The sequence below is a fragment of the Numenius arquata genome, chromosome 25 (assembly GCF_964106895.1).
Source record: "Numenius arquata chromosome 25, bNumArq3.hap1.1, whole genome shotgun sequence".
NCBI lineage: Eukaryota > Metazoa > Chordata > Aves > Charadriiformes > Scolopacidae > Numenius > Numenius arquata.
Window position 1 is genome coordinate 1777129 of NC_133600.1, and position 20570 is coordinate 1797698.

The following is a 20570-nucleotide window of genomic DNA, read 5'->3' on the forward strand; positions in this document are numbered from 1 at the left end:
GCCGCAGCTAATTTGGGGGAGCTGCAGCATCGGCAGCGTTTCCTCCCCCCTGAATTATCTCGTCCCCACAAGCGGAGGAGCCCCGGGAGCAGGTGGCTCCTCGGTCCCAGGCCACTGTGGGGCCATGTCCCCGTGTCCCTGTGTCCCCCCCCACACTGTGCATGGGGACAATGCTCCAGGGCTCTGTGAGCAGCGGGAGGGAGCCAGAGCCCACACCCCAGGGCAGTGTGGCAGGGCACCCCGATGTCCCCACACCCCAGGGCAGTGTGGCAGGGCACCCCGATGTCCCCACACTCCAGGGCAGGGTATGCAGATGTCCCTGCACCCCAGGGCAGGGCAGGGTGGCAGGTCACCAGATGTCCCTGCACCCGAGGGCATCCGCATATCCCCAAATCAGGGAAATTAGCACCCAAAAGGCCTGATTTTATCACTCAGCTCCCAGTCCCTGGGCACCCATAGACATGCAAAATGGCATCGATCTGCTCCCTGCGGCCACCACTGGGCACCTCTGGAGATGCAAAACGGTGTCATTCAGCTCCGGCCACCGCAGGACACTATAGAGATGCAGGATGGTGTCACTCAGCTCCCGGACACCCCCGGGCACCTTCCCAGGGGGACACCTTCCCAGGGGCAGCAGCACCGGCTGGGAGAGGGGATGAGGGGGATGAGGGGGGGACAGAAGGACAAGAAGGGACAGGGGGATCAGGAGGGACAGAGGGACGAGGGGGGACGGGGGGACGAGGGGGGACAGGAGGATCAGGAGGGACAGGGGGACGAGGGGGGACAGGGGGACAAGGGGGGACAGGGGGATCAGGAGGGACAGGGGGACAAGGGGGGACAGGGGGATCAGGAGGGACAGGAGGAGGGACAGCCCTCACCCAGGACACTGCCCGACTCCCTCCATGCCCAGCCGGACGCGGAGCCCCAGCCTGGCACACTTGCCCATGTGCAAGGGGAAGCCCCCGGCCCCGTCACGCCTTCTACCGTGACCTTGTGGCGCCGTGCAAAGCTCACACCGTCACCTGTGTGTGGACTTTGCACCAGCAGCCATGTGGCGCACGGGTTTCTTCCGTTGTTGGAGCGAACCGTGCGCACGTTGTGCTGTCACACGTGGTGTTCCAGCCTTGCACGGCCACCCAAGCGCTGCGTGCCAGCCTTGTGTTGTCACACGCGTGTGGCATTACAGCCTTGTCCTGTTACCTGCGTGCAACGTGCCAGCCTTGCCCTGTCACACAGAGGGTTCCAGCCTTGCACGACTGACTGCAGTGTTCTGGCCTTGCACGGCCACCTGAGCGCCACGTGCCAGCCTTGTGCTGTCACATGGAGCGCTCCAGCCTCGCACCATCAGCTGAAGGCAGTGTGTCAGATTTGCACTGTCACATGGGGGGCTCCAGCCTCGCACCGCCACCATCACAGGGGTGCCCTGGTCTAGCACGGCCACGTGAGCGCTGCGTGCCAGCCCCACACCATCACATGGAGGATTCCAGCCTTGCACGGCCACTCAAGTGCTGCGTTCCAGCCTTGTGCTCTGGCCTTGCACGGCCACCTGAGCGCCATGTGCCATCCTTGCACCATCACACGGTGCTCCAGCCTCACATCATCACACGGTGCTCTGGACTTGCACCATCACACAGTGCTCCAGCTTTACACCACCACGTGGTGTTCCGGCTTTGCACCATCACACGGTGCTCCATCCTTGCACCACCACACGGTGCTCCATCCTTGCACCATCACATGATGCTCCAGCCTTGCACCACCACACGGTGTTCCGGCTTTGCACCATCACACGGTGCTCCATCCTTGCATCATGACACAGTGCTCCAGCCTTGCACCACCACACGGTGCTCCATCCTTGCACCATCACATGATGCTCCAGCCTTGCACCACCGCATGGTGTTCCGGCTTTGCACCATCACACGGTGCTCCATCCTTGCACCACCACACGGTGCTCCATCCTTGCACCATCACATGATGCTCCATCCTTGCACCACCACATGGTGTTCCGGCTTTGCACCATCACACGGTGCTCCATCCTTGCACCATGACACAGTGCTCCAGCCTTGCACCACCACACGGTGCTCCATCCTTGCACCATCACATGATGCTCCAGCCTTGCACCACCGCATGGTGTTCCGGCTTTGCACCATCACACGGTGCTCCATCCTTGCACCATCACACGGTGCTCCGGCCTTGCACGCCCATTGCGAGCGCCACGCGCCAGCCCCGCGCTGTCACACGGGGTGCTCCCTCCCCGCACCCTCACCTGGATGCGGTGCCCCGGCCCCGCACCCTCCCGGGGCTGCCCCGGCCCCGCCCGCCCCCGCCCCCCCCATCGCTCCGTTCCCGCCTCGGCCCCCCCCTCCCCCTCCCCCTCCCTTCCTCCATTCCTCCCCCCCCCCCCCCGCGGGCGCGCGCGTGGGTGGCGGCAGCGGCGCGGGCGCGCGGGGGGCGGGCGCGCGCGCGGGGAGGGCAGCTGAGGACAGGGGGAGGGAGCGCGAGGCCGCGCCCGCCCCCGCCCCCCGCGTCTGGCGCGTCGGTCGGGCCCGGCCCGGCCCGGCCCCGGCGCCTCATTGTGCTTCGCCTCACGCCGGCCCAAGATGGCGGCGGCGCCGGAGAGCCCCGCGAGCCGCTAACGACAATAGAGGGAGGCTGAGGGGAGCGGGCGCCCCCGCCGGCACCGGCCTCCCCTCCCCGCCTCTCCGCCCCCCCCCCCCCCGCCCCCGCCGCCGCCGCACCTCGCACACGCCCCCCGGCCGGGCCCGGCCGCCACACCCCACCCCGGCCGGCCCCTCTAGCATGGTGCGGGGCCGCCGCCGCCTCCTCCTCCGGCTGCCGACATGGGCGAGAGGCTGGAGCTCCGGCTGAAGTCGCCCGTGGGAGCCGAGCCCGCCGTCTACCCCTGGCCGCTGCCCGTCTACGTGAGTATGGCCCCGGCCCGGCACCTGCCCCCCGCGCCCTGTCAGCGCCGCCCGCTCCCCGGGCCCGGCCGGCCCCGCTCAGCCCCGCGGGCCGCCGGCCCCAGCCCGCCTCCCCCGGCCCCTTCCCTTCCCCCCCCCCCGCCCCGAGCGCTTTCTGTCACTTGTTAATCAATCTGTTAATGGGGGTCTTTCCCCCATTGGAATTGCCGTTATTTATCCGGTAGCGCTTCCCCGGCGGGAGCAGCCCCCGGCGGCGGAGGGTGAGGGGCTGCCGGGCTCCCCCGGCCCGGGGGGGCTGCCGCTCGCCGGGAACTCAAATCCCCAATTTCTTTTTATAATTGGTTGAGTAAACTTCAGGGCGGGGAGGAGGAGGACTGGTTAATGAAAAGTTTTCGTGTTTTCCCGAGCCCGGCTCGTGTAAGTGGTTAATAACCAGAGCGGGGTGGCATCGAGAGGGCTCTCTGGCGGATAAATGTCGCCTAAATTATGGATGGATTGGGGTGGTCGGGGGGACTCCCCCCCCTAAAACCCAGTCTCAGGAGTGGAAATAAGGAGGGGAGAAGCGTTAATTGCGGTGGGGAAGCGGGGCTTTGCCTTGGGACCGGGCTGGAGGGGTCGGTGCTGCCTCCCCCGAACGAGTGCCCTTGGAGCTGCTCTTGTTTAGTCTGAGCAGGATTCAAGTCAGGTTTGTCAGTTGATGGCAGCCGTATTCCGCATGCTTTCAGATAAAATGTCACTTGTCCCTCTTCAGTTACGTGAGCGGCGTTTTCTTTTCCTTTTTTAATTTTTTTTTCGAACTTGCCTGACTTTTCCCTGAGCCCCGAGCGAGAGATGGGTGACCTTGATAACAATGTCCGTGTTCGAATTAGTGAAAATCTCACGAGAGGCGAAAGGCTTGAGAGGGTGGTGTTTTTTTTTGTTTTTTTTTTTTTTTTTCTCCTGGGTGTACAGGGTTCGTGCCAATCCTTGAACGGTTTTCACCCTGTTTGTAGCACCTTTGAGAACAGTTTGTGAAGGGAAAAAAATCTCTCTCTCTCTGTGTATGTGTATATTTTACTTGGCCCGAGTCCTGTTGATTATTCCTTGTGTTTCAGGCTTTGCTGTTGTACGTGTGCTGCTTCGCGGGGAGAACATGCTGGGACACACAGGCTGGGGCAGCCGATACCGCTGATATTGTTGCTCGCTTGGCAATCGTAACGCGCTTGTGTGTGAATGATTAGAAATATATCGCTTGTGGCAGGGGAGAGAGATGGCTGTGCCTCCCTCTCCGCCGCCTGCCTTCTGCTGCTAGTGCTGTATCCCTGGTTTCCAAAACATCCTCCATGGACGCTGGCGTGCTATTTTCATCGCCTGCTCCCAGAGCTTCCAGCACACACTGGTTAATGCAGCCTTTCCTGTTTGGGCAGCTCTGTCATTCGTGTGTGCGTGTTGGCGGGCGCGCGCTCTGCTTAAATTGACAGAAACTGAAAGTATAACGATGACCGGTTCAGTTTTCTTCATGTCGCCAAATATTAACTCGTGTCTCCCAGTGGGTAGCGCGAAGCGTAGGTTAAAGATTACGTAGGTTAGGGATTAATCTGGAAGGAAGGAATGGCTTTATGTTTATTCACAAAACTTCCTACAGGCTTAAAAAAACCCACCAAACCACCGCCTTTCCCCCCCTCCTTAAGATGTGTGTTTTAATGCTGTTTGCAGTGTGGGAAATCAGAATTTAGTCAATTTAGGGAAACTTGAGCAGCCGGTTCTGAAGATGGCAGAGTACATAGATTTTCTTTTCCAGTTACTCACAACTGCAAGGGGCAGGGGTGCTTATCCATCTGTGCTAGCTGCGTGTGTTAGGAAATACCGCAAAACCCGAACATCCTGCCCATTAAACCGGCCTCTTTGCCTTACAAATTTTTCCACAGCCGTTCAGAGGTGGATGGTTCATCTGGAGCCAATCAATATTCTGTCCTGCAGAAAATTTTGGTGAGGAGCTCGCGCCCGCGGCTGAGGGAAGCGTGCGCTTGCGTGCGGGGGCAGGCGTGCATCCACACACGCACGCCGCTCGCCAGCGCTGGCCTCCGCAGCAGCGGAGGGACTGGGAGAGCTTTAGAAATAAATCCTCCTCGCTGTACGAGGCAGCGTTTGGCCTGCTAACGTTGTACTCTGCTCACCCGGAGACGTTCTTTCCCTCGCTGGCTCAGCCCGGGGTTGGCAGCAGGCTCTATGTACCGTTGTGGTTTTTAGAGCTCAGCTCTGTTTGACGTAAGCAGAACATTTCTTAGTTTCACCACTCTCTCTGCGGCTCGGCTCCTAGGAAGCAAGGTGGGATACCTGCGAGGGGATAAAAATAGCTTTCCAGTAGTTTTATTTAGCAGCATTCTCGCTGCTTCCTGTTCTGTGCCGTGAGAGAGAGATTTTTTCCAAAGCGAGCTGGAGAGAAAGGGCAGGGGAAGCTCGCAACAGTCCTTGCTAATTATTTTTGGTGAGAGCGCCAGGAATGGCAGGGAATCATCTTTCCTGACATCAGAGGCCGAGAGGTGGGGTAGACCTGCCGTTGATGAGCGCCGCTGCGTGATGTAACCCTGCATTGAGTAACTTGGCTATTTTTACGCTCTCGCTACGTCTTAAATTAGCGGCGTCGGTATTGCTGCGTAAAAGGCTAAGGATCTAATCTCTCGTATTAATGGATGCCTGGATTAATAACGTGTCTATTTATTGCAGGGCTGCTGCTTATTTCACGTATAATAGGAAAAGTGGGGGTCTCCTCAGACTGCTGAGTTTGCATAATAGCTCGGCTGACAAACCGGTGCTTGTTGGGATGCTAAAAGAGCCGGGGAGGGTGATGTGAAACATGTATTTCCCTCCGAGTCTAATTAGGGCCGTGGGAGGAGAGAGCTCTGGTGTTGCAGATACAGCCTCCCACTGGCTTACACACAAAACTGAAAGTATGACTCTTTCCCCCGCCTTCTGCTTCTCTCAAAGGAAAGGCCACGGTTTCCTAATGAAGCCATGGTGAGCAGTTCTGTCCGTGGCACACTGTGATGAGTAAGTTGAATAGTGCATGGTGAGTAATCTCTCCTCATGACTCACAAAATATTTTCTGATGTTGACCTCTGTTTTTATGAGTGCCCTGCTTAATCAGAGCTGAAGTGAGTTGATTCTTTTGTGTGCCGCTTAACTCCTTGACTCCCACATACCTGCCCCCTTTTTTTTTTGCTTGCGTTAGGTTGTCGGAGACCCGTGATAGTGCATTAAAATTTTTGATTTTGAGAGCAGGTGAGATACGGGCTTGGATGATTTAAAAAATGTTGATTTTGATATCGCGTGAGGTACAGGCCTGGGTAAAGGAAGTCGGTTGTGTGCTCGGATGGGTGAGGAGCAGAGGTAATGGATGTAGGTGGCCCTAAATAGGCTAATGCCCACGGGGGGGGGTAGCATTCCTAGTCATACTTCAAGTATTGATATGTATTGATAAGTATTGATATGCACGACTTGGTACTTAGATCTGATGGATACAAGGGGTGAAGCGGCCTTGTAGTTCTGAGACTTGCAGAGGTTTAGGTTTATTCCAGAGAATTCTCCTTAAATTGGTTCATTCTCTTGTCTCTGACTCTTACTGTAGTCAAATTTGAATATTTATTAGGTTTGAACACGGAGATTTTTCGTACCAGGAGAAGTTCTGCCTAATCTGGGAGGTGTCTGAGGTTGTACTTTGAACTCCTCTTGACAACAGTTGCTGCCGAAGGAGTCCCAGCCTACTGTGTGTGAGGGGAAAAAAAAAGGTGTGTGGGGTTTATTTTTTATTTATTCACTATTTTTTTAAAAAGTCTGGATCAGTTCCACAATCTGGCCTGGCACGCTTCTGCTGATCCATCTCTGGAACCGGCGAGGGATTGCTTGTGTTCGAAACTGAGCAACAGGAGGCTTCAGAGCTGCTGAAGCTCATCATTGTCACCAAAATTGATGTTTGCTGAGCTGCACCCCACTGCCACGTAGGAGTTTGTGAATGTGGAAAAGCCTGTTTTCTGGTAGCACGTGCATCAATAAGAGGACACTGTGGTTCGTTTATCTTCTCTCCTTCAAGCTTGCGCTGAAGGGGTTTGCAGTGTGATCAAAGTAAGTGTGGGTGACAAAGCGGGGACGGGAGGCACAGCTGGGCGATGAGAGGAGGGTGCGACTGGTGTTGACTTTGAGTGGCTGATGCCGTCGTGGCACCACGTCCTTCACCCGGATGGCTGCAAATGACTTGCTGCCTGTCATGTTAGATAGTGTGCAAGTCCTTTCAAGTTCCAGAATTAGACATCTGCCTGCCTCACCTCGCTCTTCTCGCCTGGAAGGCCTTCTCGACATTTGCCTGCTGAACAGCATTCCCCCGAAAGATAACTACAAACCTCCCTGTGTCATGTTTTTGTGTGTCCTGTTCCTTCCCCTCCCTGTTCGGCTCATCAGGACCAGGCATTTGTGTTGTGATAGTGCCTGGGAGCTCCTCCTGCAGCCCAGACCCCTGGCAGGGAAGCCCCTGTGGATCCCAGTAGGGTTACGCTCTGGGTATCTTCTATCAGTTTTGTTTCCGTCTTCCAGCCTGGAAATCTCAGGCCCTTGACTCTGTCCCAGGAGGGGACAGTCCTGGTTGTGCACATCTTACCACAGTCAGGTACCTCTGCCGTGAGCTCCTGAAGCTTGAGCCTCCAAATTAGCAACTGTGATGATAAGTCTGGCTTGAATAATTCATGGGTTTGTCTGTGTTCCTTCTCTTTGCTGCTGACTTTCCACTCAGCTGTAAATGGCAAAAGATTCTCGTTGGCTAATTGTTGTCCGAGCATCACCCTGCAGCTGTCCCAGCTCCTGCTGGGGAGGAACGGGCACGAGCCTGAGGATACTGGACTTTGTACAGGGGGAAGGGGGCAGAGTGTGGGTGTGGGGTGGGGTTTTCTGGTTTTTCCCCTCTCTCCACTGGTGGGTGATGCAGCTGATACCCTTCTGTCACCAAAGGAATGTGCTGTGCTCGAAAAGCTCAAGGGCAGGCAGTGATAATGAAAATCGCAACCCAGCAGGGAGTGTCACCTTTAATTTTAAAGATCAATGGTAGAGACGAATAACAAACCTTGTTTAGGAATTTAATGCCTTTTTTTGTGTGTGTGTGTGTCGCTCAGCTTTAGTGGGAATAGTTTTTCTGATGACTAGCTTTGACTTTGGAGACAGCGAGGTGGGAGTGGGAGCAGTCGCTGAAGCTGAGTGCCAGAGCACAGTATGGTAAGATCAATTTAGGAAGATCCTAAATTGGACCTAAATTGGTCCCTTCATTGTGTCACCCACCCTGATGGAGCTGGAGGCCACTGCTGAGGGCTGCTCCTGTGTCTCCTTTCCCCCGGCTGCCTGCTCTTGCTGTTCCCCCTGCACAGGTCCAGCCCTTCCTTACTACATGTCCCATTACACCCCAGCAGGATGAGCTGCTGGAAACCAGTTTCATGTTTTGCAGGTGTGTGCGGCTTTTCCCTGGGATCAGTTTGAGCCGGAGGGAGGAGGTGGGGGTGTCCCTTTGCCCACTGTCCCCCAGCTCCCACGCGGGGTGGCAGCCCCTCTGGGGTGCTGCTGCGTGTGGGGTGGCTCCGCTCCATGAACTGGATCGCTGAAAATAATCTGGGCTGGAAAAAAATGTTCCAGTGTTTTCAGAGGCGGCCCCCCCCCTCCGCCCTGATCTGTAATCTGACTCAGGCTGCCTTCCCAGGGCAGCCCTGCCCGGACAAAGGAGGGGGTGGCCAGCGGAGGAAGCTGCAGAGTGGACTTTGCCAGGCAAAACCTCCTCACACCCTGAGTAATCGCCCAGAAATTCGGCGGCGGTGGCAGAGGTTAGGGGATTTTCTCTGAATTAATAGATGCTGTCGATGCAGCTTGTTGGGAAATGTTTGTGGGGATGACTAATTACTTACAGAAACTTCTCTAGCGAAGAAAAGGTTTGAAAACTTCAGCAGACTTCCGATTTCTCAACGCCCTTCTGCCCTCCCCAGTTCAAAAAAAAAAAAAAAATGTGGAGTGGGGGGAGTGAATAGTGTAAAACTGGGAAATAATTGACTCAGTCATTTCAGAAGCGCTCAGGTTTCTCTGCCGCCCAGCAGATAAACAGAAGCAAATGACAGAGTTGGCACAGTTGCATCATTTTTTTTCTGTACTTTGCTGCTCCCACGAATGCCAAAGGGGACGCGGCGATGTGCTGTTGGGAGGTGAGGTGGCCTCACAAGGCGAGGAAGACCGTAACCGTACAGCGTTTAATTGCGCAGCACGTGGTTATTACAGAATAGCAGTTTTCTTCTGGGCTTTACCCTTTGAAGTGTAACTGGCCATGAGTGACAATCGGTACTTGTTCGGTTTTCAGACTGGCTTTTGTTCAGAGCTCTGACCCGTTGGACACAATATAAATCATGAGTTCAGTTAACGTATGCTTTTCTCCTAGAATTTCTGTATGAAAAGTAAAAGTTGTTCTCTTGTATTGCATCTTAAGACCACAGTACTCTTTATCTCTCATATGACTGAATTATCTAGAAGGTACCTATTGAAAGGCAGAGTAGCTGTTCAAAATTGCTTTTTTTTTTTCCTTTTTTCTCCTCTTTTTTTCTATCAGCAGATGAGTGAGGATGAATGTTCCTGTCCCGGCTGGAGTTCCAGCTCGGGCAATTCAAATTTATCTACCTAAAATTCACCCATCAGTTACAGTTGGACACAGTATTGAAAGCTTTTAGTGTGCCAAGGGAAATCCGTGCCACCACGTCCGACTCCAACTCTTGTCCTTCATGGCAGCCTTAATATATATGGAGATGATTATCCTTTCAAGTCTCAGATATGTGACTGAGTTGTGTTTCTCCTGGGAATTTAGGCAAAATATCTTACCTCTTGGTATGCAAGATTTATGGGAAATTTAATCACCCTTCTCCCCAGACATCCATATGTCTACTTTTGTACTCTTCCTTCTTTCTTTTTTCGCCTTTCATACTGCCTTCCTTTTTTTCTTCCTGCTTTGAGTTAACCTTTGACTGTCTGATTAAAGCTTTTTACTGTAATGATCAAAACAAGGACCAGAGGTGGGCTGTTTTTTTCCCCCTTTACAGTGTATTTATCACAGATTGATAATCATAATGTGTCTCAACATACTTAAAATATTTTTACTTCATTTATTTTCTCCTTCCTAACAGCAGGATCCACAGAAGCAAGACAAGTTCATATTAGGAATCGTGAACACAATATATTTACTTTTGTAATAATTAATAAAGATAATACAACGCTAATTCTGAAGAGGAACAAGAAATAGAACTGAATATACGCTAATATTTGCCACACGCTGCTATAGATATCAAATTGAGTAGGTGCTATTTTTAGAGCAAAGGAAGAGGGTGAGTATATTTTACAGCAGGAAATGATGGCTTCATAGATAGGAACAGATCTATGAATAACGAAAAAGTTCCTGTTCTGAGTATTTTGTTTTGTTTCATTTTGTGAGTGAACGAGACTTTCCTAAAAATCTACACTGAAAGAACGTTTTAGTGGTAGATGAAAAATCTAAGGAGCTACTGAAGGCAGCTAAATGAAGCATTGGAGTCTTTAAAAGGACAAAACACTACAGAAAGTTCTGAATAAGTTTCTTCGTTAATGGGTTTTAAGAGTGTTTCTGCTACTGAGAAACTTTCTGATGTTTTCAGTGGAGTGTGAAGGGCAGTTTCCTGAGGTTTTGGCCTTAAATTTCTCATTTACTTCTTAGAGCTCAGCAATATCATTAGCGTTTGACAGTATATACTTCTGAAATTCTAAAAAGTTCGAGTTTTTGAGGCTGCTTTTTTCATTCTCAGCTGGGTTTCCGTGGGGTGCAGGTGATTCCCGCTTGTTTGCCTGTCTGGTGGCAGCCGAGCCCTTGGGTACCCAGAGGTCGGTGCTGGCGCAGGGCGGCCCCCGGCCCACTGAAGCTGGGACTGCGTCTGCCTTCATCTGGCTTTTTCTTCCCTCCCTACTTATTACAACAAATAGTAATTTGCGGCATAGGAAAAATACGTTGTAATATTTTAGGGTCATTTACAAGTCTTTAAAATGGAAGCTTTTAAAAATGGTTGGCAGTTGGAAGTTCGTGTGTACGTTTTGCCACCTTTCTTTTGGAGCTCAGGGGGCTTCAGAAAAAACACGAGGTTTTATTGCGAACTTCTGTTATGGGGAATATTTATGTGTGTTAAGCAGGAGCAGGATTTCTGAGCTGCCCAAGACTGAGTATCTTTACAGAGTGCCAAGTGGTTGTTCAGGCGGTGGTGTCCTACCCGTGGCCTGCAGGATGCTTCCTCTTGGCTGGCTTCCCTGCGGGAGGTGGGGATGGGTGTTCAGACAGCGAATGCTGACCCAGGAGCCAGGCTGTGCCACCAGCTCCCTCAACTCTCGTCGCCTCTTGCAACAGGGTAGGTTTAGACTAGACATTAGGAAGAAGTTCTTCACAGTAAGAGTGGTCAGACGCTGCAACAGGCTGCCCAGGGAGGTGGTCGAGTCACCATCCCTGAATGTGCTTAAGAGTCGTTTAGACGTGGTGTTGGGGGATATGGTGTAGGGAAGAACTTTGTAGAGTAGGGAAGATGGTTGGACTCGATGATCCCAAGGGTCTTTTCCAACCTGAATGATTCTATGATTCTATGACTTGGGAGAAGAGACCGACCCCCCCCCGGCTACCCCCTCCTTTCAGGGAGTTGTAGAGAGCGAGGAGGTCTCCCCTCAGCCTCCTTTTCTCCAGGCTGAACACCCCCAGCTCCCTCAGCCGCTCCTCATAAGACTGTGGCCTTGACAAGAAGCTGGTAGCCACTTTTGGCAATGGCAATTTGGGCTCAGGTATTCATTTCTACCAGCAGTAACCCTTTGCTTAGGTTTCACATGAAGGTTTGCTTCTGGCAGTGTGGGTATTTGTGGCTGTTTTCTTTTCTGCTCCTTCCGCCTCTGCTGCACGGGAGGGTTGTTTCTTTATTAACACACCCTCGTTCATGGTTATGTGGAAGTTTGAAACTGGTAAGTCTGCAACTAGAAATAGCTCTTGCCACCTCTGTCCACTTGCTGGTTTGTCTAAGCTGCCCTTACCCTTACAGCGTGACTGTACGCTGGGGTAGGGAACAGGTCTGGTTGAAAGATAACTAAGCTAAAACACCAAAAAGGTTTGATTTTTAGCTCAGGGCTCCCCTGACCCCGCCATGTGCGTGCGCAGGCACCGCTGGCCCGGAGCAAGAGGTGACTTTTGGGGAGGCGGTGGCAAAACAAGGGGCTGTGTTTGGACTGTTTGTGAAGTGGTGGCGGGGCCGCCTCTCGTGTTGGCTCGAGTGAGAGCCCCTCAGCATGCTCTGCCCAGAAGATGCTGGACTCTTTTGCGTGCCCCCATAGTGCTGCTTCAGCATCACCCTGCTCCCTCCAGCTGTACTATCGTGGGAACGGTTTATAATCACCTAAAATGTAACTGAAAGGGCAACGGGATGTACCAGTGCAAGGGGCTGTTGCATTCTCCTATATATTCCATTATAAACATTCTGGATTTTTTAAACTAGTCTGTCTTTTTGCATATAATGGAACTACTTCTTACATATGTCTGGGCTGTGTCTGGGTTACCCAGACTCAAGCCACAGCTCATCCTGCTGTAACGGTCCCATGTGGATGTGGCCTTAGACACTCCTGCAGAGCGACTGCGTGTTAATATATTTATCCAGGCCCTCCTGCACTCGCTCATGGGAACCATTCCCTCTGGCAGTGCTGCCGTGTCTGCAGCCGCAGTTGGAACTGCTGTGTGGAAAGGCAGAAAGCTTTTATTGGGGTTTAGGTAGCTACAATAAAAGTGCAAGTCCCTGTTGCAAACAGATCCACATCTGTCTTGTCTACAGATTCTGGATCATCTGGACTCACCCGGAGCAGTTTGGATCTTCTTTTCTAATGCCTATTTCCTTTGTTAACTTAGTACTTTGAGTTTATTTTGGGTCTTGGGCCAAACTTTTTTCTTCAAAAGTCCATTATGGAGGCCATAGTACCCTTCATGTTTTCCATTTAGTTTTGTCTGAGAGTGAACTTATTAACTACTGAAACTGCCTCAAACTTGTCCGCTCTTGCTGTGTGGGAGATGGGTTTCAAAACACAGTCTTGGTACCTCTTGCTTCCCTCGCTGCTTCTCTGAGGCTGGGAGGAAAAGAATGGGCACAAGCCGTTTGCTGCAGGAGATCTCTTTTTATATGTAATTATATATATGTATATTTGTGAGTGTCCTTATACTTTCTTGATGTAGGGGAACAACAGTAATTGGGTGCTTCAAATAAGGCTTTTGGTCCTCGTCTCCCTTGGTAAGAAGACTCGTGCTTTAGCTTGTGGAAGCTCAATGACACAATCTTGATTTGGGATGAAAACGGGTAATATTAAGCAAAGTCTAGCTATACAACATGAAATATCACACAGAGCAGACTTTCCCTTTTCCATAATCAAAGTGTAACTGGCATTTGAACATGAGGCAAAGACTTAGAAATGCGAAGGGACTGCAGGCACTTGCTGGCGAGATGGTTCCTGTTGTCTCTCTGGCCACAGGCAGCTCTGCTCAGCAGCTGCAAGTACTTTGGTTTCAGCTTTTCACAGGCTCTTGTCACCCACTGTTTGCAGGTGTGTGGAATCTGGACGTGCTCTGGACACAGAAGCTGAACTGGCAAATCTTTCTAGACAGGGTGTAAATTAAGCAGTGCCCTTGGGGAGGAGGGACGGGAACTTGTGACAGGCAGCAGGGAGTGGCTTTGAGAGGGCACCCGTGTGCCACACAGGCCGTGGGATGCTCTCCCGGCTCCTGAGGGGAAGCTGCAGCTGCAGCAGCTCACATCGCCCTTCTTGGTGTCCAGAGAAATGCTTATCATCCTCCACAGATGGAGGAAACCTAGGGGACATTAGAGAGAGGCACTTGTCCCACTAGTCTTCTGCAAGATTGATTGCCTTTTCCTAAGCCATCTTTTTGATCTCTGCTAACCATCTTGTCTCCAGCTGTAACATCCTCTGCTCTGGATTTATGGACCGCTGCCTGGGGAGAGAGCTGCCACCGCAGGCAGCCGAGCTGTTCTTCCAAACCGTGGCTAGCGGGGCTGACCTCTTCTGTTCTGTGAGTTGAATAGATCAGTTGCAGATCACAATTTGGCAAATCAAAATAACTTCTGTTAATCCACGAGCGCAGCCAGCGTTTAGTACTTGGGAGCCAGTGTTCTGTGGTTGGTGTTGGAAGCAGAATGGTATCTAAAGACGATCATGACAAGGTACACATTGTGTACATTGAGTGTACATTGATTTATTTTCAATTAGCTTGTTTCAGGTTTTGTTTTCTCTGAATTGTTTGGATTCGTCCAGTGGGCATTGAAAAGCTTGTAGCAGGTCTCTTCCTCCTGCTTCTCAAATGCTTGACCACAGCTTGTTTGCACGTTTCCGAAGAGCTGCTTTGGTCACCTGCCCTGCTTTGGGGGGAGGAAGCGCGGTTTGGTGAGTCAAACGCTGAATGGGCTCTGCAGAGGTAAGAATTGCTCTTGCTGTGGGACAGTTCGGTCCTGGGCAGTCAGTGCTGTGCATAAAAGTGTCCTGTCTATAACCAGTAGATAAAGGATCTTAAAGTTCTGCGTATGATGCCGTGAGAGCTGTTGGCTGAAGACACATGAGCTGTTACTTCTTTTTTTCGAGACCACATCCAGATTTTCAAACCATTTGTTCTCCTCTCAGGTTCGGGCTCTTTGCTACCTTTCCTGTGTAGCGCGGTGGAGACTGGTCAGATCTCACAAGGATCCCGCTCTGCACGTGGGGAAATGAGGTTTAGAAAAAATACAATGTTCACCTCCAAAGCCCCAATTTACGCTGATCCCCAAGGATAAGCATAAGAATAAGAACCTAAATATAAAAAGATGTGAATTTGGAAGGGCACTAGGGTGTTGTTCCTCGCTTCAGGCGATGACGGCTGCCCAATTTAATTGAACATGTTCTTTGTGTTTGAGGAAGAAACATATAATGTTTAAATTTCTTGCTTTAGGTTAGGGATTCACTTTAGAGTAGGAATTGTTGCAGCGTGAGATAACTAGTCCTGTACTAATACACCTGAGAGTCTAGGATACAGGGCTGGAATACAGAATTATATGAAAATAATGCCATTAAGATATCCTGAGGGATGTTAACTTTAAAAAATAAAAGAAATAATGTAACCAAACCAGCCATGCTTGGGGGAAGAGCGTGTAGTGCTTTGTATTCAGTGTGAATTACAAGCCCTGACAACAGCTAGTTGTCTTGTGGCAAAAATGTAACAAATTGTCATTTTCACTTTCCCTGGCTCTTGCAGAGCGTGCTGCAAAAACTCCCGGTTCAGCTGGGTTTATTAGAGATTTGGTGCTTTTTAGGACAACGTTCTGTGTGGAGAACTGAAACGGGTCTGGAGCTCTCCCTGTGATGCACAGTGTGATTGGGGTCCTTCAGTTTTCTTCTGTGTTACAGTAATAGCTGTGATCACAGAATCACAGAACGGTGGGGGTTGGAAGGGACCTCTGGAGATCATCTCCTCCAACCCCCTGCCAGAGCAGGTCCACCCAGAGCAGGTCCCACAGGAACGTGTCCAGGAGGGTTTGGAATGTCTCCAGAGATGGGGACTCCACCACCTCTCTGGGCAGCCTCTTCCAGGGCTCTGCCACCCTCACAGGAAAGAAGTTCCTCCTCATGTTTAGATGGAACTTCCCATGTTCCAGTTTGTGCCCGTTCCCTCTTGTCCTGTCCCTGGGCACCACTGAAAAAAGACTGGCCCCATTCTACTACTGAGAACTTATAAATTCTGGTCATATTAATGAGTTGTGGTTTTTTTTAACTTGGGTTAACAACAGAGTATGTGATTATAGAAAACGATAATGATCGCACAAAAGTATTTGGAAAGAGCTTTTGGGCACTGTCTTATTTAGCTTTTAGAACTAGTATAGGGATGCTTATATCTGCAAGCTACAAAATGTCTTTTGTACAAAGAGGGCTGGCTGGCTGAGTGTTGAAGCATGCAGAAACATTCATTATCTCTTTTTTTTTTTCCGTCTTTTTTTCTTTTATTTTTTTTCCTCCCTGTGATCAGAGAGCTGAGCCTGAACTGCAGGAAAAAGTCTTAACTGAGAACCGTAAGGATGGGAAACTTTTAGAGAAAGAGGTGAAGGGAAAGATCAGACTCTTAAAAATTGCTCAATAGCCAAATCTCTGTGCCCTAAAGGGCGAAACCGCTGATGCAGCGTGTTGGCTTCTGCGGGAGGACTCCGTCGGCTTGGCTCGGTGTGTGCGCAGGAGCCGGGCACGGCACGCTCTGGGGCTGCCGGGCACTGCTGTACTAGGAGTAACAGCCGTGGGTGTGTTTCTGGCTCCGGACTCTATGACTCCTGTGATTAGAGTTGTAGTAACATGTGGATGGAGAAATCTGTTGTAAGAATGGGAACTGTGAAGCTGTTGGGTCGCGCTGGCTGAAACTCTCCTCCACTGTTTTCCAGAGAAAATTGGATTCTCTTATAAGTGACTTTTGAAAAAAGGGTCTGTTTTCTTTCCAGTATTTTTTTTCCAATGAAATGTCCTGGCAAAAACTATTGAATTTTCTCTGGGAGCTCACGTTTCAATTTGAAATTGAACGTTTTGGTTGAAAATAGGAACCCTTTATTATAAAGTTCAGCTGGAGAGAACTGACTGCAATAATTAACTTTTAGTATGTGTTTAGATTTTTTTTTTTTTTTTTTTTTAAAAAAAACTTGTTGGGAGTAGCTTGGGGCATTCTCAATAATTACTATGGACTGTAACTTTTGCTTTAAATGCTTAGTGCTCGGACCACATTAAAGAGATAAGGTCTTGTCTCATGAAGTAGCTTCTATTTATGTGGCCCAGAAGGGCCTCTCAAGCGCCGTAACCATAAGATGATTGCAGAAGTACAGCCAGGCCGAGGAGCAGCACGTAGCTGTGCTCCCATCAGAGTGCAGGGGAGGAGAGCCGGGGGGGGAACAGCTTGGAGCGGAGTCGGGGGGGATGAATGGAACTCCTCTTCGTGACAGAGAGCACCGTGCCATCGGCTCGTGACTGCGGCCAGAACAGATACGCTTCCTGAGACTGGTCCAAAAGGCTTCTGCGCAGTGTGTTTCGTGATTGATGGCCAGTCTGGCTGTAGGAGGCTTTTTACCAGGGTATTTTACCGATGCAGCATTGCGAGGACGGGTGTGGATGGAGCGTGAAGCCATGTTGTCTGGTGACTCTTTGCCAAAGTACAACATGATGTGCTTGTATGAGGTGCCTGTGCCAGAGGTGTAGCTGACAGGTGGAGAATGGCTGGAGAGCAGCCCTGAGGAGAAGGACTTGGGGGTGTTGGTGGGTGAGAAGCTCCACATGCTCCAGCAACGTGCGCTGGAGCCCAGAAACCCCCCGCACCCTGGGCTGCATCCCCAGCAGCGTGGCCAGCAGGGCGAGGGGGGGGGGGGGGGATTCTGCCCCTCTGCTCCGCTCTGGGGAGACACCCCCCAGTGCTGCCTCCAGCTCTGGGGCCACCAACAGCAGAAGGACATGGAGCTGTTGGAGCGGGGCCAGAGGAGGCCACGGAGATGCTGGGAGGGCTGGAGCCCCTCTGCTGGGAGGACAGGCTGAGAGAGTTGGGGGGGTTCAGCCTGGAGAAGAGAAGGCTCCGGGGAGACCTTGGAGCCCCTTCCAGTCCCTCAAGGGGCTCCAGGAAAGCTGGGGAGGGACTCTGGATGAGGGAGGGGAGCCCTAGGAGGAGGGGGAAGGGTTTGACACTGAAAGAGGGGAGATGGAGATGAGATGTGGGGAAGAACTTTGCTGTGAGGGTGGTGAGAGCCTGGCCCAGGTTGCCCAGAGAAGCTGTGGCTGCCCCATCCCTGGAGGGGTTCAAGGCCAGGTTGGAGGGGGCTTGGAGCAACCTGGTCTGGTGGGAGGTGTCCCTGCCCAGGACAGGGGGTGGCACTGGGTGGGCTTTAAGGTCCCTTCTCATCCAAACCAGTCTGTGATTCTAAGATTCTATGCTGATGTTGGTCACTGCAGTCTGATAAAGAAAAACATAGTAGATGTGTGAATTTGCAGAGCTTCAGGCCATCTTTGAGTGTGCTGGGCTGTCTGTTGGCTGAGCCAGGGGTGCGGTGTGTCAGCCCGCTGAGGTGGCATCAGAGCCACTGGTAATTGCCAGGGGTCCCTCCCAACCTGTGGGTTTCTGTGTTCATCTACCGGGTCTGTAAAAGGATCTGGGTTAAAACTGGTGCACGGAGCTCAGTTGCACGTCTGGCCAAAACCATCTGCGTGAAAGGTGATGGGCAGAGGCTGGTGCTGGTCGGACTGGAGCTGGTGGTTTTGGGGAGGTTTCTGTTCAACTTGCCTTTGGAGCTGCTGAAGGCTCTCTATCAGCATCATAAACAACTCCATGAATACAGATGTGGTGACTGGTGCTGTTTAATGTCTACTCTTATTAAATCTTACAACCGTAGTGTTGAAATGGGACCAAAAGTGTTCTCTAAAGAAAGGGAAAGTGCTCTGTATTTCCTTTAGATCTGTTTCCCCCCTTCCTCCTGCGTTTTCCACGGCCGCCTCTGCTTTAGAAGAAATGTTAGGAGATCGTCTCCGATTTTATTTGCAAGATTCGCGTGAGATTTTGGGAGCTCGTCTGCCTGGCCAAAGTCTGTTAGTTATAGAGAATAGTAAACTTGGGAAGTGTTTCAGCATGAGAAGTTTAGCAGCAGTAAATGTGGAACTGTTTTCAACTCCATTATTCCGTGTTAATGGCACAAACTAAACGCAGAAAGGCCTCTTTTGGCTGGAGTCTCCACTTGAGGTTGTGTTAGACAAATCACTTGCTTAAATTGGATGATTTGTAGTTGTAGATGTGCATTGTGGATTTTTTCTTTTTTTTAAATTTATTTTTCACTTTTTAACCCAAGACAAAGGAATGTGTTAATTAAGCAATTTTGGTCATTTATAGGGGCTTTTTCATGAAGACCCACAGCACAAGGGGTCTGTCCTCGTGTTCTGCTAGCGCTGAAACTGGCTGAAACCATCAATGGAGAATAGAACTTCTTTGGAGAAAATGGTTATGCCAGAATAGGCATGAATTCGCTTTTCCGGTATAATGTGCTTATGGTGATAAAGCACATCCTTACTATACGGGAACACAGTTTACTGGAAGAACCTGATCAGCCCAAGGGGTTTCTACTGCGATAACTCTGCGTGTAGCGAAAGGTGAAATTTCCTAGGGGATGTTTATGGATGAGCTGACTGTCTTGGGTTATTTTTATACTTTGCAGATAAGAAATGAAAAGAGAGTCCCCCTCCTGTACGCTTTTTCTTCTTTTATATGTGCACTGAGAGCCGGGAGCAGATTTTAATTCTGTTGCTGCCCTGCTTTCTAGGCCAAGATGTATCTATAGAATTCCTTACCTGACACTTCTGAACTTAAACTGGGTTTATTGGTGCTGTTGGATTCGGGCTGTCACAGTCCAGGCCCTGAGCGAACCCCATAGGTGGGAGGAAGCACAACCCTGGATTTGTTCTGCCTGGCTTGTGGTATTCCGGGTGTTTGTGTAGGAAACCTTGTTAGGAAACATGACAAAGGTCACGCTCAGCTTCTAGGCCACTGTGTGTTCCATCCCAAATGTCCCCACTGCTTTTACATTGGCTGTTTCTCCTTTTCGAGATTGAAACTGGAATATTTTGCTTTTCTTTGGTTATTCTCTCGTGTGACTCCTACATATGGGGTTAACTTTTTGCATTCTGAAAATAAAAGCTTTTTTAGTAAAATGGGAAGTGTTCCTTCATGCCTTTACTGTAACAGGCTTCAGAAATGTTCACCTTATTTCTGTCCCTCTCAGTCATGAGATTTTTATCAAGGTGTCTAAAGGACTGTGTGAAGTTTCTTGGAATGACAACTTCTACAAGACGGGTTGATCTTGAGTATATAAACTGGTTGTACCAGGGGAAATCTGTTTCCTCATGCAAATATGAAAGCTGTGATACAGATGGCAAAAGCTTCTGTTTGACTTTACATCATGTCCTTCCATGTCCTGAAGGAACAGAGATAATCCCAGCCATTTTCTGTCATCTGTCCATTAGTGCTTCTCTTCTATTCCCTCCCTTCCCCCGTCCCTACCCTTTGCTATAGAATTGCCCACTGGTAACCCTATAGAAATTATATTTCTGCATCAGGAGACGAGGGGAATTATTTGAGAGGGAGCCTTTACACTTCCAACTCTTGAAGGTCCTTTGATACTGGACTCCTAATTAAAAGGTCAAAGCCATTTTAAGAAACAAATGTCTAAATATAACGTTAACTTTGTGCAGCCAGACTCTGGTAGCTGAGGCTTCACAAGATGGATACAGCAATATATACAGGAGTTCCTGTAACTTCCCTAAAACAGATTTTTTTTTTTTTTTTTTTTTTTTTTTTTTTGTAGCGTGGTGTATATATTTGCAGCTCCAAGGGCTTTATTGGCACGAGTTTGGAATGTCTAAACTCACTTGTGCTCCCGAGTAAACTCCCAAATGAAAGTCAACAAACATCTGTGCCTCACAGCACCGTGTGTGCTTGTAACGCACCAGTTTCAATGTGTTTTGTGCATGTGTCTCTTGTTTTTGGGTTCACGAAAAGCTCTGTCTATTCAGGCCCCCTTTTCT

At 50.6% G+C, this 20570-nt stretch overlaps 1 protein-coding gene across 1 annotated transcript in view; it reads left to right on the forward strand.

Annotated features, from left to right (window-relative positions):
• The first annotated feature begins 2837 nt into the window (after positions 1–2837).
• DOT1L (DOT1 like histone lysine methyltransferase) overlaps positions 2838–20570 on the forward strand; it is a 73477-nt gene continuing 55744 nt past the window's right edge. The window contains exon 1 of the mRNA XM_074163626.1: positions 2838–2918. Coding sequence (XP_074019727.1) covers positions 2838–2918 — 81 coding nt within the window. The remainder of the gene's footprint in view (positions 2919–20570) is intronic.